This window comes from Papio anubis, chromosome 11, assembly GCF_008728515.1.
Source record: "Papio anubis isolate 15944 chromosome 11, Panubis1.0, whole genome shotgun sequence".
Taxonomy (NCBI): Eukaryota; Metazoa; Chordata; class Mammalia; order Primates; family Cercopithecidae; genus Papio; species Papio anubis.
The window spans coordinates 46,124,969-46,151,160 of NC_044986.1; the positions used below are offsets into that span (position 1 = coordinate 46,124,969).

General features: G+C 40.6%; 1 protein-coding gene across 1 annotated transcript in view; it reads right to left on the minus strand.

Moving 5' to 3' along the window:
* PAPSS2 (3'-phosphoadenosine 5'-phosphosulfate synthase 2) overlaps positions 1-14,106 on the minus strand; it is a 36,102-nt gene extending 21,996 nt beyond the window's left edge. The window contains exons 1-6 of the mRNA XM_031651924.1: positions 13,828-14,106; positions 12,952-13,171; positions 12,276-12,394; positions 12,035-12,148; positions 11,290-11,401; positions 5,300-5,314 (exon numbers count right to left, since the gene is read on the minus strand). Coding sequence (XP_031507784.1) covers positions 5,300-5,314; positions 11,290-11,401; positions 12,035-12,148; positions 12,276-12,394; positions 12,952-13,171; positions 13,828-14,106 — 859 coding nt within the window. The remainder of the gene's footprint in view (positions 1-5,299; positions 5,315-11,289; positions 11,402-12,034; positions 12,149-12,275; positions 12,395-12,951; positions 13,172-13,827) is intronic.
* Between the last annotated feature and the right edge of the window lie 12,086 nt (positions 14,107-26,192).

The following is a 26,192-nucleotide window of genomic DNA, read 5'->3' on the forward strand; positions in this document are numbered from 1 at the left end:
GTACCCATCACCTCAAGCATTTATCCTTTGTGTTACAAAAATCCAATTATCCTCTTAGTTATTTTTAAATGTACAGCTAATTTTTTAAAATTTTTATTTCTTAGAGTCTTGCTCTGCCACCCGGCTGGAGTTCAGTGGCACAATCTTGGCTCACTGCAACCTCTGCCTCCTGGGTTCAAGCTATTCTCCTGCCTCAGCCTCTCGAGTAGCTGGGACTACAAGCATGTGCCACCACTCCCAGCTAATTTTTGTATTTTAGTAGAGATGGGGTTTCACCATGTTGGCCAGGATGGTCTCGATCTCTTGACCTCATGATCCACCCACCTTGGCCTCCCAAAGTGCTGGGATTACAGGTGTGAGCCACCACGCCCAGCAGTTAAATTATTATTCACTATAGTCATCCTGTTGTGCTATCAAATACTAGATCTTATTCATTCTGTTTTCTGTACCCATCTCATGCACTTGTAAAAATGTATTTTCAGCCAGGTGCAGTGGCTTACACCTATAATCCCAACATTTTGGGAGGCCAAGATGGGAGGATGGCTTCAGGCCAACAGTTTGTGACCAGCCTGGGTAACATGGCAAGACCTCATCTCTACCAAAAAGTGTGTGTGTGTGTGTGTGTGTGTGTGTGTGTGTGTATACATATATATGTGTATACACATGTTTTTTAAAATTAGCTGGACATGCTGGCATGCACCTGTAGTCCCAGCTACTCAGGAGGCTGAGGCAAGAGGTTCACTTGAGCCCAGGAGTATGAGGCTGCAGTGAGCCCTGATCACTCCACTGTACTCCAGCCTGGGTGACAGAGCAAGACCTTGTCTCAAAAAAACAAAACAAACCCACTAATCTATGGTATCCCAAACAAGCAGTCGTCCTGATGTTATTCATGGTGGCTTTGGCATAAAATCACCTTTTTTTTCCCCCTCCTGTTCCCTCTTTCCTAAATATTTTTGAAGAGACTGGTAATCTCACTTATCTGGGAATCACAGGTCTTGCTAGCGCAACCACAGTTGAGAATCATCTGTCCAGAAACACAGAGGAGTGAAAAATGACATCAAGTCATTAACGCACATGCGCTTTCTCTGGCGTTTAAGCCCCTCTCACCATTATGCTGAGTCTCTTGCTTTAAGAGGAATTTAAATAAACAGGGTGTTCTGATTTCTCAGTATACAGCACAGCAAATTAGAAGGCATCGAATGTGGTATTCAGAGAAGCTACATCTTCAGCAGCAAGAAATGTCAAATGACAGCTGGACCGCAAAGGAAGAGAAAGGAAAACTACTGAAAAAATACACACAGAAACTGTGATGGTTGATGTTATATATCAATTTAGCTAGGACACAGTACTCAGATATTTAGTCAAACATTATTCTAGATGTTTCAGTGGAGGTACTTTTTAGATGGGATTAACATTTAAATCAGTAGACTTTGAGTAGAGAGAGCACCCTCCAGAATGTGAGTGGGCCTCATCCAATCAGTCAAAGGCCTAATTAAAAAAAGACTTGGCCGGGCGCCGTGGCTCACGCCTGTAATCCCAGTACTTTGGGAGGCTGAGGCGGGCGGATCACAAGGTCAGGAGATTGAGACCACGGTGAATCCCCGTCTCTACTTAAAAAAATACAAAAAATTAGCCGGGCGCGGTGGCGGGCGCCTATGGTCCCAGCTACTCAGGAGGCTGAGGCAGGAGAAAGGCGTGAACGCGGGAGGCGGAGCTTGCAGTGAGCCAAGATCGCCCCACTACCCTCCAGCCTGGAGGACAGAGATTCCGTCTCCAAAAAAAAAAAAGACTCGTTTCCCCAGAAGAGGAGAGAATTACACCAGCAGACAGCCTGTGGACTTGAACCGCAGGTCTTCTCAGGGTCTCCAGCCTCCCAGTTTTCGGACTTGCCAGATTCCACAATCACATGAACCAATTCCTTAAAATAAATCTCTTTCTGTGTGTGTGTGTGTGTGTGTGTGTGTAGAGAGAGAGAGAGAAAAAGAGATTTATTATATACCTATATAATATGTAGATATCTATATATAACATATAGATATATTGTTATCTATTCAGATATATATCAGAAATATATAATTCAGATATAATATCTATGTTATATATAGAGATGTATATGTAGAGAGAAAAGATTCTATAATAATTAAAATAATGTACATATGTATAAATTAATATATGTACATGCATATATAAATTTATTTAAATATATTACATATATTTTTATATCTATGTCTATATAGAGAGATGCATATCTATCTATAGATGGATAGGCAGATACACATCCTGTTGGTTCTGTTTCTCTGGAGAACCCTGACCATACAAGGTTCTAACACAGAAACTAAAATACAGAGTTATGGGAGTTCTTTAGCGTGTGAGCCAACAATCCCACAGGTCTCCCCATCTTCAGGACACCATTACATTAGTGCCCAGTTTAATAACTGGTAAAACTAATAATGACAGAGTCATTTTTAAAAGTTATTTTATATTGAACATATTCTCTTTTTTTGAGTGAATAATTTTTTTTTTTTTTTTAAGTAAGACTATTTTGAAATGTTTCTAAATAAGATAGTTAATGTGTAGTTGGTTTTCAGTCTGTGGCTTAAAGGGATAAAATTCGGCTTTCTAAAAACATCTCATTTCTCAATGATTCTAGATAATGTAAAAAAATGTAGAAAACAGTGTTCCTCCTACAATGATGCCCTCACAAATATGCTAGTCTCTCAATTATACTCACAGGTAAGAAAATGAGGGCTCATGGTTAAGCATATAACACAAAATAAAATTAGGGACAATTTTGTGAGAGTTCTCAAGTTCAAGATTCAGAAGAGAATGAAAGGAAGGTGAATAAAGAAAACTTTTTAACTCTGGAGAAAACAAATGCAGTTATTTATGGACTTGAGGGAATGTGCCCTAGATTAATGAAGTCATTTAAACCTAACTTTTCAATGCAACATTTAGAAGGCCTCTGACAGAGTTAAAGATTAGAGTTCTATTCCTTCGGGGCATAAGATTCCCCCTAGTAGCTATGAAACTAAACTTTCCAGGCATATCACTTTGCACCTTCTAAACACTTTCCAAAGGTTACTAGAACCTAAAGAATGTCACCGGAAATAGACAGCAACTGCTGGCAATAAAAAAATCCGGTCTATCATAAAATCCTGCAATATACTTTCAGACCTTTCATAATACCATGTGCAGAAAGTAATGGTTTGTCATTCAAATAACTCTTTGTTTCAATGTTCTTGGGCATTTACAGCAGCTAAGTCCTTTGCAGAGAACACTAAATTCAAAGTCAGCAGTTCTCCCTTTTACTATGTGTGTCTTTCAACTTTTCTAAACTCAGTTTCCTCACTGGAAAAATGGGCTAATAAATGACATCTATCTCCGTGGGTTGCTGCAGGGGGCAAACTATAAAGCACTATGTTAATGGAGGTTGCTAATGGAAGATAATGAAATCCACCGCATAGACTAGTTGAGGAAAAGGAAGAGAGGCTAACAAAGAATAACGCCTTCAGAAATGCTGTTGTTCTCACCAGAAATCATGCTTTCTGTGGATTGCTTACTGACGACATTGCTGAAAGAAAGACCATGACATTTGCCTCTGCTGATAAAGAATGACTTGGCTGCCGGGCGCGGTGGCTCAAGCCTGTAATCCCAGCACTTTGGGAGGCCAAGACGGGCGAATCACGAGGTCAGGAGATCGAGGCCATCCTGGCTAACACGGTGAAACCCCGTCTGTACTAAACAAATACAAAAAACTAGGCGGGAGCCTGTAGTCCCAGCTACTCCGGAGGCTGAGGCAGCGTAAACCCGGGAGGCGGAGCTTGCGGTGAGCTGAGATCCGGCCACTGCACTCCAGCCCGGGCAACAGAGCGAGACTCCGTCTCAAAAAAAAAAAAAAAAAAAAAGAATGACTTGGCCGAAATAAAGCAAAATGCAAAGCAAAGCATGGAGCAGGTTGCTGAAAGAACCTAGCGCTGCCTGCAACACGTCTGTAACGTTGCCTTTTCCATCAAGTATTCTGCCTTGAAATCCAAGGGATGTTTCACTGTTGCAGCCACCTCCTCTTGTCCACTAGATTCCTGACCAATGTAGCCTCTAATCTACCTTCATCTAAAATGACTAAATAACACTCCTTGGCAGGTTGTCTCAATAAGGAAGCGAATCTGTGGGATGTTTATGAAAGGAGTTCTGCCAAGTGATAATGCCAACTGGTCTTACAAGCCTGTAGCTACAACACTACAGGTGTATACACAGATTTACCGTAGTTTCCCTATCATCTTTATCAACCTTTCCAATACATAAACATATCCAACTGTTTCTAAGACGTAATACCTGAACTGTGCTGAAACATCACCCATGGCTTTCAACCTTGACTTGAGCTTTCAGCCTTTTCCTTCATGTGCTTCATTTGGCTCTGGTGGGAACTGCCTTGATTATTTTATTGTGGTATATCTTATTTTGAAAAAGAATATTGTGGTTCTTTAGCCACAGTAAGTCCAAGAGATAGCTTATTGTTCAATGGAATGATTTTTCTTTTGCTTTCAATAATTTTCCAGCCTTCTGTGTTAGCCTTATAGATCTGCTTCATGGTTGTTTGGGACTGTTTCTATGCAAAACCTAAATTACTCCTTATTGCTTAACCGGGCTTTTTAAAGGAAAAACAACAATGATGAAAGCAATATCAAAGACAGATGACATAGTCAGAATTTTACCTTTTCATTTTTGTACAATGCAGAAGTTTACAGTCACAGCAAATGTATATTTACTCCCAGTTCCATAACAAGCAATCATAATGGCTTGAAATTAAGTACATGCATAATCGTACATTGCAAACAAATGAAGTACAATCATACACAATCCAACCAGGTACATTCAGTTTACAATGATTTATTCTTCATCAACTTAAAATCTTTTATAAACACCGTAGAAAAAAAATTTCCAGATTTTTGAAACTAAATGAGGACCAATTGGTCCTCATTTGGTCATTGGAAGAGGATCATAAATGTAAAAGACTCAGGAACAAAATGTGCAATGATAATTTAGAAACAAGTTTACTTTTGTCAGCCAAATGTTACATCATATACAATAGCTACATCTGGTCAAGAAATTTCCTGTTGTTTGGACTCCAATCAAAAGAAAAATACAGTGTTATTCCACTATAACTGGTTGGATCATGAACTAATAGTGATTCCAACTGGTTAATGTAGATTTTCTTTTAGTTATGTTCTTAACCATTTCCAGTTAATGTAACATATCTAATTATAATGATTTAGCTACTTGGAAAAGTTAAAGTACATACCAGGAAGGGCCATGCCTAGGGAAATATAAACACAGTTAAGAAACATTTTCAGCTGTCCACCAAAAGAATCTTACAGCAACAATGTCAAAGAGCAAATTCCTGTTATGACACTTCACATATACAACATATAAATATACTAGCTTCATCATGCTATTTTTAAAAATAGAGAGTATATAACAAAAAGCTGGTGAAATCAGAACTTGTATGGAATGTCCAATACAATCCAAAAGCATTGCTCAGATGTTTATCTGGTTTTCTAATTTTTTATTTATTTATTTTTCCTTCCACTGGGAAGAGATATCTGCTTTAAAATAATTATAACATATGTTAATATCCCCTCCAGCTTCACCAAGAAGTTTTCTCTTGCAAACATGTGATCTTATAACCACTGTTGAATAGTTTCCAAACTACGCTTCGGGAGAAAGTATAGAAGCAAACTGCCCTAGAACATCCTAGAATCTCACATGGTTAGAGGACATGAAAATATGCCCAGTATAACAAGCACCAATGTTAGATTCAGGACAACCTGGATTTAAGTCTAGGCTTCAAATAAGTTATTTAACCTTTCTAATACATATTTTCTCAAATAGACAAAACATCTTCACAGTGGTATTATCCTGACTAAATGTAATAATCTATGTCAAACTCCAGTGTCAGAACACAATTGGTGCTCAATAAGTGCTGGTGATATATGCAGAGTGCTCTCACACCACGCCTTGGAAAGTCAGAGCTGCGGAAGAATAGCCATTAAATGATGGAGTCTCACAAGGCCCCTGTCTTGATCCTACTTGGATGCCATCAGTCAATGCAAGCTTGAGGTTCCATTTTTAAACTTAGATGTGACATTTATGACCAAAGGGTCTGTGACAACCCTGAAACTATACTTCCAGTGAGAAATAAATTGATATGATACACTGATATAAACATAGATTCTTGAGTAATATATGGAGTGACTCATACTACACAATTATCATAAACTCTAACAAGTGATTTGGTTTTTGTTTTGGGTTTTTGTTTTTTTGTTTTTTTGTTTTTTTTTTTGGCTTTTGGACTGAGTAGACAGAACTATTTTATTTTTAAATTTTATTTTTAAATTTATTTTTAATTTTAGGTTTATATTTCTCAAAAATATAGATCTTTGAGAAAATTAAAACCAACAAAATATTTTTAGGAGACATGGTCAGAATAAAAACAATGTTGTTTACAGATTGTAGGGCAATCAAGAAATTTGCAATTGTTGAAGGAACACAAAAGTGGGCACATGTCTGTGGCTATAGAGATCATTTCAAATTTTCAATGGCAGTGACTCAAACCTTCATGAATTGTTTACAATGAAATGATATCTATATGAATGATATCTTGCCCAACATTCTGACATATAAATAAATCACTTTTTAGTATTTAACTGTCTGCTCAGTCCAAACGCCATGAGGCGAGGCACTGTCAGGAGCCTCTGTTGCTGCGTTTTAACCGGCTTCCTCCTGATACCCTCCAGGCTGCTCTCCAGGTGAGAGGGAGCCCAAGCCCCTACTCCCTTCTACTGGGGCAGTGGGGTAGTTCCATTTTGTTGTATATATTGCCTCTGATTTTTTAAATGAAATAAATAATTCTCTGGTTTAAAAAAGAACGTTTTGGCCACGCGCAGTGGCTCATGGTTCTAATCCTAGCACTTTAGGAGGCTGAGGTGGGTGGATCACTTGAGGTCAAGAGTTCAAGACCAGCCTGGCCAATATGGTGAAACCCCATCTCTACTAAAAATACAATAATTACCTGGGCTTGGTGGTGAGTGCCTGTAATCCCAGCTACTTGGTAGGCTGAGGCAGAAGAATTGCTTGAACCCAGGAGGCGGACGTTGCAGTAAGCAGAGATCGCACCACTGCACTCCAGCCTGGGCAACAGAGTGAGACTCTGTCTCAAAAAATAAAATAAAATAAGAAAAATAAAATAAAAAAGAAAGTTTCACAACCACTGATGGGGGGCGGGAAGGACCTACTGGACTAGGTCTCAGAAAATGACTTTACTATGTTTCTCAGAAAGCTCACCTGCCTTCATTACCATTCTATCTCCAGCCACTAGACAAAGCCTGGCACATGGGAGCACTCAGTGAATATCTGTTGGCTAGCTGATGAACATCGTTATCTGTGCTACTTCCACACTGATGTGACCAGGGATAAAGTCACTTAGTCTCTTCAAGACTCCAAGTGCTTTTATTTATGAATTTATTTTTAGAGACAAAGTTTCCCTATGTTGTCCAGGTGGGACTCTAGCTCCTGAGCTCAAGTGATCCTCCCGCCTTAGGCTCTGAGCAGCTGGGACTATAGTCATGAACCACCATGCCTGACAAATTCTTTTAACTGTATGCAGAGTGGTTTGTTCATAATAGCTAACATGTTTGAAATACTGACTATTGAATCAGGGATTCTTTTAAACTTTCAACATCCAATGAGGTAGGTACAGTTATTAACATCCCCATTATACAGATGAAGGAACAAAGGCCAGAGAGTTTAAGTAATTTGGCCCAGGTTCATAGCTAATCACTGTGATACAAACCTAGACAATTTGACTTCACAGCTCACACTCTCATCCACTGTGATATTCGGCCTCTACTTAGGCCCAAACTAAGTTAACATACAGCAAATGGTAGGGGTGGGCAGCACATCATATCCGTGATTATCTATTTTTATTAATCAATTTACACAGGCATTTAGGATGCTTCCGTGGGCTGTGCAGAGCTCTGAATCCTGATCATAACTGGGGTTGCATAAGTATGTCCAGTGGACTCTGTTTGCAGAGGTAGATGGTAGAACCAGCAGATAATTCCCACAGGGAAAAGAAAAGTCTTACAGAAAGTTTCAGAAACAGGCCCTGCAGGGTGGAAGGGGAAAGGATATGGAAATAGCACCACATCTGGTCTTGAACCCTCCTGACAGAGCCACACTGGAGCCACATGAGGATAAAGGGATCCATACGGCTTACAAGAGTTGCCCCACTCAATTCTCTAATACTGTGGAACTAAAGCAACCTCCTCGACAGTCTTCAATTGAGGTTAATACAGAGGAAGGAAACATTTTTCCCACTTGAAGAACAGTCCATAAACTACGAGAGCCCTACTGGTGCCAAAACTTTGGTGGCTGGAGTGACCCAGCAGGATCTGCACTTCTGGGTACAGACAGACCCACAGACCCACACAGCAAGTGGCACATGGCTGGGGCCCTGACTCAGGAACACAGGAAACACCCCTTGGGGACTTCCAAAAACACATGGGTAAGCTTTGGAAAGAACTGGGTTTTCTGCATGAGCAGATAGGGGCTTGGAACCAGTAGGCTTCAAGTATTAATGGGAAGGTAACCTCATTCATATCCCCTGGCTGGTAGGTTTATGGGGACAGACATCTGGATTACATGGAGAGCGGGAGCAATAATAAGTGCTTCATCCACTTCACGGTAGTGAGCATCAAATAAGAAATAGAAAATCAATGGGTTGGCAGGGTATGGCGGCTCACACCTGTAATCTCAGCACTTTGGGAGGCTGAGGCGGGCAGATCATCTGAGATCAAGGAGTTCAAGACCAGCCTGGCCAACATGGTGAAACCCTGTCTCTACCAAAAACACAAAAATTAGCCATGCATGGTGGCATGCACCTGTAGTCCCAGCTACTCAGGAGAATGGCTTGAACCCAGGAGGCAGAAGTTGCAGTGAGCCGAGATCATGCCACTGCACTCAGGCCTGGGTGACAGAGCAAGACTCTGTCTCAAAAAAAAAAAAAAAAAGAAAAGAAAAAGAAAAAAAAGAAAAAAGAAAATCAATGGGCTTTGCAAGTTGAAGAACCCCCATAAAATGAAATTGAGACAGTGTAAAAGGAAGGCTAGAGATTTTGCCTAAATAATCTAGATGGATTATCTGCATTAGCTGTTCTTCATCTTTTTGGATTACAGACTCTTTTAAGAATTTGTTGTCTATAGTAGCACTTTGCAAGGCCAAGGCAGGCGGATTACTTGAGGAAAGGAATTCAAGATCAACCTGGGCAACATTGTGTTACCTTTTCCCTGGGCAACATAGACCTTATCTCTACAAAACAAATTTAGAAATATGCCAGGCATGGTGGTGCATGCCTGTAATACCAGCTACCTAGGAAGCAGAGGTGGGAGGATTGCTTGAGTTCAGGAGTTCAAGGATTCAGTAAGCTATGATCATGCCACTGCACTCCAGCCTGGGTGATGGAGCAAGACCCTGTCTCTAAGAAATAAAAACATTAAAGGAAAAAACAGAATCTATCAAAAGCCATAAATCCTCAACCCAGGAAAATGTTCCTTCCTTCCCTTATCAAAACACAAACATTTTTGCCTCTAGGATTTTTTGTTAGCCCACCCTGAAGTCCTAGATCCTAGGCTAAGGACCCCTGATATCCATTCACACTGACCTCTACAACTACTTCCACCACCCTGGTATTTTTCTTTATGAAAGGAACGCTTGTCCAAGGTCAACAGCACCTTGTTGTCTGTAATGAGGCCCCCTCTTTCAATGTAGTTCACTTGTCTTGTCTTTTGGCCACAGCTCTGTTCACATGCTCAAAATCAACCTCTTGCTCATGGCTAGCTGCTAAGTTCGATGACCTTTACTTCAGGCAGCCAGTGTTCACCATGTGTCAAAATCAAGACATCAAGATAAAAGTCAGCCTTCCTTGTAGACCATCAGGCCTTATAGATTCTATTGGAAAGGACATCAGGAGAGCAGCCTGGTATGTAAGGAGCACTGGGCCAGGAGTCCTAAGATTCTGGACTCTGGTCTTGGGCCTTCACTTATGAATGTTATGAACTTGAGCAAATCACTGAATCTGAGGCCAGTTTCCTCATCTGTAAAGTGGGAATAATAATTGCTAACTATTTTCTAGGGTTTTTGTGAGGATCAAATGAAATAATGCCCAAGAAAATGCTTTGAAAACAGAGACGTGGTATAGAGATATGGATTATTATTGTTGTTGTTAAAGCAAGCTAGAAGTAAACTAAGTGTCTTTGGGGAATATTATTTAAACTGAGAGGTGAGGGATTCAGGTTTTGGAGTGTTATCTGTCACAGCAAAAGAATAAGGCAAGAGGGTCCATGCTGATCAGTCTTTGAGTTGTGATTCTGAGTTCATGCCCCATTCCCCAGGCAAAGGCACAAACACAGGACATGAATATCTTTTCCAAAAACAAACGTCTTATTTGATTTTTCTTCCTAAAAGGCTTGGAGCCCGGCTCAGTATTACAAATTCAGTGTGACTCTACCCCTACTCCTTCCCCACTTAGCAGCCATTCCCCAAAGGTCTTGAAATACATGAGTTTATTCGATAAGCTCAGGCAGTTCTAGGAAGGAAATGATCATAGAAGGGTCCGGAAGTCTTCTCAATAACACATGCTTTTGAGCTTGACCAAATCGCTTTTCTAAAAGCCATTCAGCTCGTGGCCAGAAAGCTGCCTTAATGCTCTTTTGTTAGAGTGTAGTGGATGAAACCATGTTAATATATTTCATGTGTGGGCATGAGCATTGATACTTCAGCATGCACCAAAGAAAGCAGTTGTTGCAATAATGCTTGACACGAGCAACCTGGAGGGTGGGGGGTGCCATGGAGGTCAGGAACATGTGATGACCTCATCTTGGCTGCCCCAGGACTGTCCCTAGCAGGTGGCAATGGTACTTCTGAGTGCTACCTTCTGAATATCAGCACCAACAAAGAGCAAGTAGAGGTGAAACAGACTTGTGTTTTTCTTGGCTTAAGAACCATTTTTCAGTTCCTTAGTTCTAAAGGAACAATCTTTGAGAACAACCAAAAAAAAAAATCCTAAAAATGGAAGCTTAAACATAATAGAATGGAGCACACTGTAAATGATCCAAATAGTTTTGCAATAACATTTGCAAACCAAAGACTAACTTCCTGTTCCTGCAAAACTTCTGGGAAAGATTCTTTTTCTCCTTTAACAACAAAGATTAAGAAACAACAACAAAAACATACCATCTAGCAGGGTGTCAAAGTGCATAACTTGTAAGTACTCCTTCTCCCTCATGAAACCTTTGAGGGGAGTGGCCCAGCCTTCGCTCAAAACCTGGACCCACTGGAGATCCAGCTGCAAAACACAAAAAGCAGTTGAACATTTTCATAAGTTCTGTTTTCCAGGCATCTGGCCCCAGGAAAGTCCTTTCTTATTCAGTTAACAAGAGGATAAGGGCAGAATCTTCTATGTTTTAAGTGTTCCCAACTGTTATGCTAACCCATGATCTAAGGGCCAGAAAGATTTAAGTTCAGAAATTTACTATGAAATAGTGGTGAAAAGATTTCATATTGAGATATTGAGATGACTTATTTGAACATTTTTAGGCTGTATCTATTCCCAAAATATGCAACTGAGTTGAAAATTCATCGTTTATTCTTTCTTTCTTTTATCCACAAAAATCCTAGTTTGGCTATATTTTTCTACTAGATGTACTTACTGGTACAATGACAGCTATGTAAAATTGTCCAATGCAAATACATAAGTTATTTTCGCAGTCACCTCCATACATGGCATTGATCATGTGGCAATTCTTGGTGAAAGATTTCTTTGGAGAAGAAGTTAAAAACACTTGGCAAAAAAGGAGTGTTTTATTTGTGGACGTTAAGTGCACCTTATTTATATCTTTCTTATTGTTAAGAGTAATTATAAATAAATTATAATGACTGATATTAAGCCTAATTCTTTGACCAGTCTGCACCCACTTACCTTAGTAATTGATAATGAAGGGAGAGTTTCAGCCTCAGCTCGGACGTGGTCAAGTTTGTTTTCCGGCACGAAGAGTTCGTGGATATCTTTGATTATAGTATGGGGTACAATGTTCTGAAATGAAACAGAATTGGTAAAAACTTGAAATGAAAACTATAGAAAGAATGCTTCAGTAAGGAGGCATAGATTGTCTTTCATGATTTTATTAAACATATAAAGAAAAGACAACCGGTTCACCTACCTGCTCTTGCAGAAGTTCCACTACCTGCTGGACACAGTCACTCACTGTGGACAAATTGGTTTTAAGCACACGCTCAGGAGTTTCAGGTTTCTCATAATCAGAATCGATACCTGTAAATCCTGCAAGGCATATGGGTGACAATCATCACATCTGTATTGACAGAATAACCTTTTTAATCAATAAGGCAAAACACCTGTTGGAAAAATGTATTAAACTGAAAATTCACATTTTAACAGAAAAGGCCAAACAGCCATCCTTGACTTCTAGCCATAAGTAAGAAAATAAATAGCTGTATTTTCAACATGGACAGCCCCAAATTGTCAACAAAATCTGGCTGGGTAAGTTGAAGCCCTCTATAGATGATCAAAATCAAAAAGGAAGACAAGAATAAGGAAGAACTCTGAAACACTCCTCTACACACACACTCACATATAAATATCCATTCTAGTTCTCTGAACTTCATTGCATATGGCTGAGATGACAATTCTTAAAAATAAAACCCTACATTTTAATAAGCCTCTGGGCATATTGAATATATCATGATGCGATAAAAAGTTGTGCATGTTATATGCAATTTTGGAAAAGAGAGTTTGAAACTCAAGGCAGATTTCTGAGGACAAAATAAGGACCGACAGCCTAAGTAACTGGTAAAGATGCTGCTAGCCGATTCTCTTACCTTTAATCTCCCCAGCTCTCGCCCTTTTGTAGAGGCCTTTTACGTCTCTGCTTTCACAAATACTTAGAGGTGCGTCTACAAATATTTCAAAGAATGGCAGCCCTGCTGATTCATGTATTTTGCGGGCATTCTCACGATCCTGAAAAGCAATATGTTTAAGAATGTAAAAAGAGGTTTCATGGTGAAATTCTAAATCACAAAACACTGTGTACTTACATTTCTGTCAAATTTTGAAATAACTATTTGTCCTGTGTTAGGATTATAGCTTTTCAAAGCAAGCAAGCTTCATAAATAGGGAGATTTGGGGGCTACATGTGGTCCTCGATGTGTTCTGTTTGGGCTGCAGAGTGTTTTAAAGATTAGAAAGTTGTCATACAGGCTGGGCATGGGCTCATGCCTGTAATCCCAGCATTTTGGGAGGCCAAGGTGGGAGGATCACTTGAGCCCAGGAGTTCAAAACTAGCCTGGGGAACATAGTGAGACCCTGCATCCTCAAAAATGTCAGCATTAAACAAAAAAATAGCCGGAGCTGTGGCTGTGTACACACCTGTGGTCCCTTAGCTAGATCCTTTTCAGGAGGACTGAGGTGGGACAGACCCCTTAGAGTTTCTCTGGGAAGTCAAGGCTGCAGTGAGCCGTGATGGCACCACTACACTCCAACCTGTGTAACAGAGCGAGGCCTTGTCTCCAAAGCACAAAGGAAGTTGTATATGCAAATCCAGATACCGTATTCTCTTGAAAAAATCAAAAGATGTGGTGACAGTGGTCTCATATCCCCTTCAAAGTCAGCAATCAGCCAGAATGCAGGGGAACAGCCAGCCCCTGGAGAATGGTAAGTCCCCCTCCCTTGTGGATGCCACTGAACAACCGTCTCACAGAGCCCGCATGCTGTCCTTTGGCTTCGAGATGTTTCCAAAATGACCTCTGCGAATGGAGAAATAAAGCTGGTAATGCAGACCAGGCCTGAGCATCAGGGAGCAGATTAGTCACTTCAGCAGTCTGCCGGATATGTTCACACTCTGTCCCCAGGTGTAAAGATTCTCTAGAGTCTTTGTTATGGCCATGAAAAGACGTTATCCCCATGTAGGCTTTCACCACGGTTTGCAAGGGAGCACAAGGTACTCCTCCAGGGCAAAACTTACTGTAATTTTTCATATCGCCAGAGAGGAACAGTACAGAACAGATAAGGGACAGAAACACAACCCGCCCAAATTATTTAACAGTTTAAATCTGAACTCCCCTAAAGGCTAGCACTCTAAAACAAAATGAGTCCTTTAGGATTTTAGGATCTTTGTCCTAAAGATCTCTGAACCTAAGAATATTTCATGGTGCCAAGCTTCCGTCTGACAGCAGCTGGGCATGACAGAGGAAAAAAGCCAAGACGTTCATACAGAGAAGACTACAGCAGAAAAGAGGAAAAATGTGGAAAAAGCAGGAATGAAGGACAGAGAAGAAGGAAGATTTGGGGGCAAAAGGTGATCTGCAAAAGGTAAATAAATAGTCTCCATACTTTTAGTTATAGTTTAAAGCCATGCCCTTGGCTTTGACAGAGGACCATTAGAAGAAACGGCTATATGAAGAACGTGTCAACACTAACGTCACTAAATCATTTTTTAAGGTAATTGTCTGTAATTCTGTTATTCCTTTTCATTTGAATAAAGACGTAGGTGATAAATTCTTCTTAGTATTTATGTCAGGTTATAGGGTAGGGGAAATGGCACTCCTGAATCTCTGGTGTGTTCTCTCATGTCAGAAAATGAGAGAAATAACAGAAATGTCCTTCCATTTTGCTTCAGTTCTCAGGAAACTAAGAGTTAAATTACAGTAAGTATATGTAACCAGATTGTTGGCATGCATACCTTCATACATTAAGGTAACACTAATTACAGTTACTGATAACTTAACTGTGCGCCAAGCACTGTGCAAAGTGCATTTGTCTTTTATTGATTTAGTTCTATCAACCCCTCCATAAGTCAGGTACTGTCTTTATTCTCATTGTACAAATAAGAAAACTGAGGCTTAGAGAGCCTAACTGGCTTGTCCAAAGTCACATAGCTCATGGAGGTGCAGTTGGGGCTAAAATCTGAGTCTATGGATTTAAAATATTTTGTTTCTTCTGGTCTGCCTGGTCAACAGCCTACCTTTTAACATAAGAATAAAAAATAAATTAGAAAAATGTTTTTTAAATTTAATTTAACTTTCTATTTTTATTTTTTGAGATGGAGTGTCATTCTGTCACCCAGGCTGGAGTGCAGTGGCAGATCTCGGCTCCCTGCAACCTCCGCCTCCTGTGTTCAAGTGATTCTCCTGCCTCAGCTTCCCGAGCAGCTGGGATTACAGGCGTGCACCACCACGCCTGGCTAATTTTTGTATTTTTAGTAGAGAGACAGGGTTTTGCTATGTTGGCCAGGCTGGTCTTGAACTCCTGACATCAGGTGATCCACCCGAATTGGCCTCCCAAAGTGCTGGGATTACAGGCATGGGCTACCAAGCCTGGCCTTGATTTTTAAAATTTGCCATCTATTCTTTTCTTCCTCTAATGAAAAGATAATTCATTTTAAGAGTACAGAAGGAGAAACACATGTTTCTCTTCTACCAGTTCTCTTTTTCTTTTCAAGGGGTGTCACATTAGAGAAAATGGACTTTGTGTGTATAGCCCAACACGAAAGTTGTTTTCACCAGTGATCTTTGCATGAAGGGCAACATATAACAGGAGGGGGTCTTCCAGAATACAGCTGTACCTACTGCTGCAATTACGTCTCTTGGGGGGAGTTGAGGTAAACATTTCAGGAGTAATGACAGAAGGATGGTGCATATTTGAGCACAGCAGGTTCCGTGCTCACTGTCTGTCCTTGCACTGGAGGCTGCAGAAAGTTGCTTTGATGCACAGTCCAGGCATGAATGAAACCAGGAAACCAAAGGCACAAGGAAAAAACTTGAAGAGGACAAGAATGAGGCTGGTTGGGACAGAAAAGGGCAAAGACTTAGGATAGCAAGAAAAGATGCAAGGCAGGTCCCTAGCTGCCAGATTGTTTAGAATGAGCTTCAGGTTAGAAAACATTTTATAACCTGAATAAATGTAGTTTTGCAGGTGGGCTCATTCCATTTGAAAACTGTTGTCTATGAAATGAAATTGGATTTTCCTTTTGAGTCCAGACATAATTTTGTCTACCTTGGACTCAGAGTACAAGGTAATAGCCTGGGGCCAGCTACTGGGAATCAGGTTTTAATTCCAGTTCTGTCACTAATTCTTAGCTTTGACATTCTGTGGCTATAAAAACACAAGAAAAGGGAGAGTCATTCAGTCACTTCAGCAACAGCAAGTTATTTCTATAAACAAGGGCAATCCTCAGCCAAATGGAAATTACTAGTTTTCCTTCTTGTACAGATTCTTATGTTTGTTTGTTAGTTTATATAGTAAGTGAAATAGTCTCCTAGAATGTCAAAACATTAGGCAACAATAACAAATATCTCTAAACATCCAAAACCTTATGGACAGCCAAATGCTTGATGTCAAATTAGGAAAGCCTCATTCATAACTGCCAGTAAATATGTTTAGGGATGAACATGAGAATTATTGAATCCCTCAGCACTGAAAGCAGATGTCATAATCATCTTGTCTCATCCTTTCCTGCCAAAGAGGAGAAAAGTGACAACTAGAGACTTTCACAGTTGACTTGATCAGACTCTTATTCCTATAGTTGACCTTGACTCTATTTCTCACTGATGGTAGGGTTAGGACTAATATCCAGGCTTTCTACTACATCTCTCAGCCTCCTTCTAATGATAAAACAAGCATGTAATACGTTACACTAATTTCCATAAAATTGTGTCACATGTCAGTTTGCTACATATATATATATATCTGAACATAACATACCTGTTAGCCACACGGTACATCCTCGGAACCCACCCCTTGTTCCAACCACTTGCCCTCTCTTATTCCTGCTCACATGGTGGGCCTGATAGACTACATTGGTGGATTTCTGCTGGTACTCCTATAAAATAAGACAAAATCAAGCACAGTATTAGTTAATAAAACACATATTCTTCACTGGAGCCAATATAAATCCATCTTAAACTTTTAACTGCAAAACTGATAGGTGTAACAACTTATACAAAAGATATTTTGAAAGAGACTCACCCTTGTCCATTCTAATATAATTTTTTTCATTTCTGCAGATTACCCTGAGCCATTAGCTACATGTATATATATATTTCTTAGCTGTGAGTCTACATTCCTAAGTTATTCATTCTGCATTTCACTTAATGTTATTCATAAGCAGTTTTGCTTCCATAAAATAATTATTTTTAAATTACAGCATCAAATTTCATTGGTTCATGCAACACAATCCGCTAAATAATACAATTATAATACAATTCCATATTACATTAATAGTCTTCCCCCAACTGTATCTCTTCTTCTATAATTGGCAAACAGAATAACATTTATTAATTCTATTAATTTAGAAACAAACACTGACTTTAGAATACTCATCATGGTCCTTTGAGAGTATAATCCGGCCGGGCGCGGTGGCTCAAGCCTGTAATCCCAGCACTTTGGGAGGCCGAGGCGGGTGGATCACAAGGTCAGGAGATCGAGACTATCCTGGCTAACATGGTGAAACCCCGTCTCTACTAAAAATACAAAAAACTAGCCGGGCGCGGTAGCGGGCGCCTGTAGTCCCAGCTACTTGGGAGGCTGAGGCGGGAGAATGGCGTGAACCCGGGGGGCGGAGCTTGCAGTGAGCCGAGATCGCGCCACTGCACTCCAGCCTGGGAGACACAGTGAGACTCCGTCTCAAAAAAAAAAAAAAAAAAAAAAAGAGAGTATAATCCAAATTGGACACTTTTTGATTTTATGTAATAGTTCTGGTTGCACGACATTTTAACTTTTGCACCTTAGGGGAATGTCTTTGTTTCAATGAATGCATGTTCTCCCCAACTCCTATGAGCTTGAACTGAGAACCCAAATACTCCAGTAGCTGAGGAAATACTAGGGTGGGGGTGGTTGATCCCCAGTCCCTATAGAGCCAGAGAAAGGCCCAGATCACAGTGAAAAGGGTTAAAGTAAGTAATATCCCCGTTACTCCCATTCAGACATCACAGACAAGGCAAGAGTGAAGTCCCTGAACACACAGGGCTACTCCTTCACAAGAACTAAACTTTGCTTCCACTTTCTCAAGGGTCAATGCACGAACTTTTTAATCTTTCAAAAAGCCCAGCAGAAATGGAAATGCACTTGTTAGGTTTGGAAGCTAATTCAAATATCAAATGTCTTTATTTTGGCTGTAATAAAATCAGCTTAGTGAGGTAAGAGACTACCTGATCCTGATTCTAAACTCTGACTGGGAGGTATAAGTCTGATGAATAAAAAAGGTAAAGTGAGCCAATAAATACAGTTTTTGGTGGACTTAAAAGAAAATAACATGTGATCCAAGGGGGGAAAAATCCATAATAATGGTTAAATTAAAAGGTTAGGAACTACTCATATATGTCTGTGGCGTGTAATTGAATTTCTAATGACAGACGGAATCCAGGTTTCTGAACTGTAAAAATCTATGAGCCTTTTAAATATCACACATGCATACCCACCAGAACTAAGAAAGCACCAACTTTTTTTAGCAAGAGCTGGAGGTTTTCGAAAACTCTGCCAGGTGCAGTGGCTCATGCTTGTAATCCCAGCACTTTGGGAGGTCAAGGCGGGAGGATTGCTTAAGCTCAGGAGTTTGAGATCAGCCTGGGCAACATAGTGAGACCTCATCTCTATGAAAAATAAAAACATATTAGCCAGGCATGGTGGCACGTGTCTGTAGTCCCAGTTACTGGAGAGGCTGAGATGGGAGGATCACTTGAACCCAGAAGGCCAAGGCTGCAGTGAGCCACTATTGCACCACTGTACTCCAGCCTGGGCAACAGAGCGAGACCCAGCCTGGGCAACAGAGCGAGACCCTGTCTCAAAAAAAAAAAAAGAAACCAAAATGAAAAAAAAAAAAGAAATGAAAACTCACCTCTTTTTGCTTTGGGAAACAGAAACTTTGTGAAAATAGAAACTAAAGAGGGCTACAACTAGAACTGTTTGGCAGTTTACATAAGATGACAGATATGAACATGCAAATGTCTAAGTTCTCTACAAACGTGAATGCTGATGATTCACTTATTCACTGTAGACATGCCCCAAACCGAATAGGATGGAATCTGCTGGATTGGGACCAGGAAAATGGCTTCAAGACTTAGGGGGCCCTACTGGCCTTTCAGTGTCAAATTAGGAAAGCCCCATTTACAACTGCTGGTAAATGTCTTTAGGGATGAAAATGAGAATTATTGAATTCCTTAGAGCTAGAAAGGGATGTCATAATCAACTTGTCCCGTCCTTTCCTGCCTGACCTTTTAGGGGTGCTAAGAAAGGCAGAGCACAGAGTGGGGATGGGCCTGCTAGTGAGACAGAGCCAGGCAGAGGGGCCAATGGTCAGGGAACAGGCATTATCAGTGTTGGAGGGGGCCAAGAGGGAGGTGGTTAAAGGCACAGTGGAATTAGCTGGGTGAAGTTACCTAAAACCCTCTAAAGCTAGATGTTCTGCTCATCCCTTAAGCAAATCTGGTCGGAACCCAAGACTTGGAAGTGGGGGCATAGTCCCAGAATGTGGCAGATGATGACTTACACTAGAGGGCTCATATATGGGGACAAATTAGGCCACTCCATGAGATAGTCTAGCAGTATCTCCCCTGGGTGAACAAATCCCCTGAAGGTATTCTATTTTGGGCTTTGTTGTTGTTGTTTGAGACAGGGACTTACTCTGTCACCCCGATTGGAGTTCAGTGGTGCAATCAGGCCTCACTGCAGCCTCGAACTCCCAGGATCCAGCTATCCTCCCACCCCAGCCCTAGAAGTAGCTGGGACTACAGACGCACACCATCATGCCCGGGTAATTTTTTTTTTTTTTATTTTTTGTACAGAGAGGGTCTCACCATGTTGCCCAGGCTGATCTCCAACTCCTGGGCCCAAGTGATACTCCCACCTCAGCCTTCTGAAGTACTGGGATTACAGGCATAAGCCACCATGTCCAGTCCCCTGAAGGTATTCTGTGTCCTTGGTGCCAAGCGTATGTAATACCTCAAGGATACCATTTAAATATCCTTTTTTCAATTTCCTTGTTAATTAATGCCATTAAGGTCAAGAATGTCGTATCTGAATATCAGACCCAAAAGTCAGTTCACTTGATTATTTACTGATTCTTTCAGTAAATGTTTATCGAGCTCCTGCTCTGTGCCAGTGGTAATCTGAAGCATTGGGAATATAGTACTAAACAAAGAAGAATCCCTGGCATCATTCTGGGGAGAAAGACAGACAGAAAGAAGAGGTAACCGGGGCTCCACTCCCTGAGGGAGGGAGAGGGTTTATATATATATACCATGTGAAGAAATGTAAAGCACACCAGCAACTCAGTAACAAAAGGACAACCCGGCCGGGCGTGGTGGCCCACGCCTGTAATCTCAGCACTTTGGGAGGCTGAGGTGGGCGGATCATGAGGTCAGGAGTTTGAGACCAGCCTGGCCAATATGGTGAAACCCCGTCACTACTAAAAATACAAAAATTAGCCAGGCGTGGTGGCACTTGCCTGTAATCCCAGCTACTCGGGAGGCTGAGGCAGAAGAATCACTTGAACCCAGGAGGTGGAGGTTGCTAGTGAGCCGAGATTGCGCCACTACACTCCAGTCTGAGTGACAGAGTGAGACGCCATCTCAAAAAAAAATAAAGGAAAAAAAAAAAGAAAACCCAATGTTTTAAAATGGAAAAAGATTTGAACAGTCACTTTACAAAGGAAGATATACACATGGCCAGGAAAGAACCATGAAATGATTAATGTCATTAGTCATCCAGAAGAATGCAAATTAAAACTAAAATGAGAGGTCACCGATAACATCTAATGGCAGCAAGGATGTGCTCTCGTATTTTGATGGTGGAGGTGTGAAGTGGGACAATAATCCTGGGAAAAAAATCCTGACATTTACATTTCCCTTCCCCATGACTCAGCAATTCCATTCATAGACATCTATTCAAGAGAAATAAAAACGTGTCCACAAAAAGACTTATACTAGAATGTCCTTAGCAACTTTATTTGACTCAAAACTGGAAACAGCCAAGTGTCCATCAATAGGAAAATAGAAAATAAACCAACTGAAAGTGTAGAATACTTATATAATGGTTATACTATTCAACAATCAAAAGGAATGGACTATTAATACATGCAATATGGATGATAATGAATGGAAAACATTACGCTGAGTCAAAGAAGCCTTATCCAAGAAAACGACGTATTATATATGATTCCATTTGCATGAAGTCCCAAAATACGGAAAACTAATGCACTAATTCAGAACTGCCGTTGCTTCTGGGGTGATGGCAATGCTTTATGTCTTGATAAGGGTTTGAGGCACTCACATGTATACATTTATTAGAACTCACTGAATGTATACTAAACGTGTATTTCGTTGTAAACTTTACCATGTACACACACACACAGAGCTATTTTGAAAAGTAAGCAAACAAGGCTGAGTGTGGTGGTTCACACCTGTAATCCCGGCACTTTGGGAGGCTGAGGTGGGTGGATCACTTGACGTCAGGAGTTGGAAATCAGCCTAGCTGACATGGCGAAACCTTGACTCTACTAAAAATACAAAAAATAGCTGGGCAGGGTGGCACATGCCTGTAATTCCAGCTATTTGGGAGGCTGAGGCAGGCAAATCCCTTCAACCCAGGAAGTGGAGATTGCAGTGAGCCAAGATTGTGTGACTGCACTCCATCCTGGACAACAGAGCAAGACTTTATCTCAAAAAAAAAAAAAAAAAAAAAAAAAAGTAAGCAATCAGATTTTAGATGGTGGAATTATATTGCTCAATGCTGCTGCATTTATGGAAAAGGACTCTGATCCCAATCACAACATACTAGACTAAGGTGCTGCTGCCCACCTGTGCACATGAACATCCACTAAAATTTAATTTGCCTATAGAGACAGTTTTGTTTCCTCTAGTTTGGCTGTTTCTTCTCCACACAGGCAAAGATCCACAATGAACTCCAAGCTCTGTTAATCTTCTAGGGGAACTTTGTTATGATCTTGATAATTGTCTCCCCAGCAAGTTCTTTGTTTTCGAAAACAGTTCAAAATTAATTCGAAGGAATGACTCTAACATAGTATTTAATCTCTGAACTTTTGGTCTTTGATAACTGCATTTAAATTTTCTATTACTCCAGCAATGTTTAAACAAATAAATAAATACTTTCAGATGGCCAGGTACTGGGATCTTTTGGTTCAGTCAAATGTTTTACTTCTATTTATTTCAAAATCGCCCTTGATGTTTTGCAAAAGGCAAACAAATAGAAGCAGATATTTTGAATTATACTTGAACCGCAAAGGGGCAGAGCGGCCAAAACCTTTTCTTTTTCTTGTTGAAAGCTGTAGTCTCTGCTAAAGAGCCTAGGATGTTCTAAGCTTTGGAAAGAAAGTGACTGTCAGCAAAAGGATTCTCTCTATAGAAAGCAAAACACATGTTAAAGGAAAAAATGTCTGTCTTGCTGTGTGTACATAGAAAACACACAGACATCCTCAGCATCCCATCTAACTCTGCCGCTTATCAGGAAGTGGCCCGGAAACCCCAAAGTTAGTGGCATACTTCTATACTGGATCCCTAAGACAAATTTTGTAAAAATCCCTACCTTCTTCCCATTACTGGCCCAGAAAAATTCTCGGTAGCATGCATCAGAGTAGCATGAGTATGGATTTTGGAGTCAAGCAAACCTGGATTTGAAACCTGCTTCACAGCTGATTTGCCCTGTGACCTGAAGCAAGTTATTAACATCTCTGAACTTCCATATCCTTCTCTGTAAAATGGGGATAAAAATACTTTCTTCCTAGGATTGCTGAAAGGATTAAATAAGATAATTATCTACATAAAGTAGCAAAGAAAATACCAGACACATGGTAAGATGTTGAATCTGATCAGTCCAGGTGGCATTTAATCTAGTCTGGAGAAGTGATGGCAGTTTGAATTCTAAATCATCCAGGTTTAAAAGGGTTCTGGGGATCTGGGTCCACTCTAACCCAACTCTGGGGAGGATGTGGCACTCATGACCGAATCAGACAGTGGATAGGACTGCACCAGTTTTACACACATGCACATACACGCAAGCACACACGCAACGTTGTTGTCATTACTGCTGCTCTGATTATTAAAGCCTGGTCAGGACGTACTCTACACTAAGGTCCACCAGTTTGCAGTGTCATTCTACTGCAAACGTACTGCCCTTGTCCTGGCTGTCACAGAATCATGAACACTTCGTTACCTAGATGGAGGATGGCCTTTGCCCTGGGTTTGACCCATTAGAGTCCAGGGCTTGTCACAAAGCCCAGGGTGGCATGTGTGTCTCTGCCAGGCCCACCCCTCACTCCCATTGGCGGCACAGAAAGGGGACTGACAAAGTGGCTCCTAGAACTCAGGTGATGTGCCGAGGGTCGTGACAGAGAGCCTCAGCCTTGATTTTGCGTGACTGCAAGAGAAGTAACCTGGGGAAAAGACTAGATGGTTTCATGGTGGGGCGGGGCATTTCCAGAGCCAAATCCAAGCATATGTCACAGGGAGAGTGTCACGGAAGGGAGGAGGACTCTTGGGGAATGAAAAAGCTCTAAACCAGGTGTCTGGTGGAGCTTACCAATGCCCAAAGCTTTTTTTTTTTTTTGAGATGTTCATAATGTCTCAATTAAAAAAAACAAGCACGTGCCCTTGAATCCCCTCTGAACCCTACGCTTCCCCAGGCGGTGCAAACAAGTCCCCTTTACTTCTCTCATTACAACTCCATTCTGCCCTGTTTTAACTTGGCCTTCATTGCCATTGGGCTCTGCTTTCATTGCTCCCTTGCTGATTAAACATGTTCCAAATCTTCCCGCTCCTCAGTGTGCAGTTTGAAGATTATTTAAAGACCCATTTTCAGAAAGCTGCAACCCCAATGACTGCCCTATCAGGCCCATGGAAGGAGCTCCACTTCCATGTGCATTATCTCAGTTACTGCTCAAAACCTGGGAGACTGAACATGGTGACCCATTTCCAGATCTGAAAACTACTGCTCAGAGCTATTGGGAAGGGGGCTGAAGTCCCACACCCGGAAGACACAGGATGTAGCCAGGTTTAAGTCTGGGTCTTATTCCTGCATAGACAGGACTCCTAGTTTCCAGTCCCCGTCATGTGAGCTCTTTGTCACTGCTTCCTCCCTGAGGATTGAAGGAGATAATACATAATCAGGCTTTTCATACTACACTATAATGTAAACAATTTAAAAATCATTCTCACTTCACTTTCATAACATGAGTAGCTTCAAATGTTTCACAATGATATATTTATTCCTTTCAGATTAGTTCTTTTGGATATACAACCCAAAGTGAAATTATTGAGTATCAAAATTTATAAACTATTTTGTAGGTCTCATTGTATACTGCCAGTTCATTTTCCAAGTGACAAAACCAAGTTACCAGGCTACCACGATATACCTACTTCTAAATATTCAACTACTTCTTTGTGTTTGTATTTTTACTGTTTTTTCCCCAGGTTGATTTGTACTTATTTTGGTAAGCATACGCCTTTTTCTGTGTAATAAGTTACTTAGGACGTTCGTGTGTTTGCCTCTTTGATATTAATTAACTACAATCTGGACAATGATCTCATCCACTTTTTAAAAATATGTTTTGGGCTGGGTGCAGTGATATACGCCTATAATCCCAGCACTTTGGGAGGTCAAGGTGAGAGAATTGCTTGAGTCCAGGAGATAGGAACCAGCCTGGGGAATATAGTGAGAGACTATCTCTAGAAAAAAAATTAAAAATTCACTGGGTGTGGTGGCACGTGCCTGTAGTCCCAGCTACGCAGGGAACTGAGGTGGGAGGAGATCGCGTGAGCCCAGGAAGTCAAGGCTGCAGTGAGCCCTTATCACACTAGTGAATTCCAGCCTTGGCAATGGAGAGAGACCTCGTAAAAAAAGAAAGGAAAGGAGGGGAGGGGAGGGGAAGGGAGGGGTGGGGAGGGGTGGGGAGGGGAAGGGAGGGGAAGAAAAGGAAAAAGGAAAGGAAAAGGGAAAGGAAAGGAAAAGGGAAAGGAAAGAAAAGGGAAAGAGAGGAGGGGAGGGGAGGGGAGGGGAGGAGAAGAGAGGAGAGGAGAGGAGAGGAGAGGAGAGGAGAGGAGAGGAGAGGAGGAAAATTATTACATAAATAAAAACATTTTGATGCTTCTTTTTTCTATGCTTTGTATTATAAAATTTTTATTAATTATATAATATATACTTTTTGTTCACTTGCTCTCCTTTTGGTTTGTACTTTATTATATCTCACATATTATATCTATTATATCATATTACAGAATATTTTATGAATATACAGAAAAATTCCTATTGTTGGTGTCTTCCATTTGATCATTAATCATACATACCTGGGCCAAAAATACTCTTCAAACTTCTAGCTACCTTGATACAATTAAACTGTACCAATTTTTAAAATATGAAATTATTATAATTTATTATGTGCTTACACGGATCAATTTTATTTATTTTCCATCATTACATCCAGCGATCTCAAATATATTACAATTTATTTCCCTTCTACTTTGGATGTCTTTTGATAGTTTGAAACTATTTCTAGAATTCTTATGTAGTTATAATTAACTTTTCTACTTTTAGTATAGACATCTATGGTTCTGATAGTTGTTTTTGTAACATGTTTTAAAATTTTAAAAATATAAAATTCATTCTTTTTTTGTTTGTTTGTTTTTTGAGACAGGGTCTCACTCTGTTACCCAGGCTGCAGTGCAGTGGTGTGATCATGACTCACTGCCGCCTCCACCTCTCCAGCTCAAGCCATCCTCCCACCACAGCTTCCTCAGTAGCTGGGACTATCGGCACAAGCCACTGTGGCTGGATAATTTTTGTATTCTTTTGTAGTGTAGAGCAACTGCCATGTTGCCCGGGCTGATCTAGAATTCCTAAACTCAAGCGATTCTCCTGCCTCAACCTCCCAAAGTGCTGGGATTACAGGAATGAACCACTATATCTAGACAAAAAGCTCATTCTTTAAAAGAAAAGTTTCCGTTTTAGTTCATTCCACATTCTCTCATGGAAATGAAATTATGCAAGTTTTGTTGCAAACATACAATGACTCACTATAATTTTCTCTGCCAGTTTCTCTGATTCTCAAATAATCTCA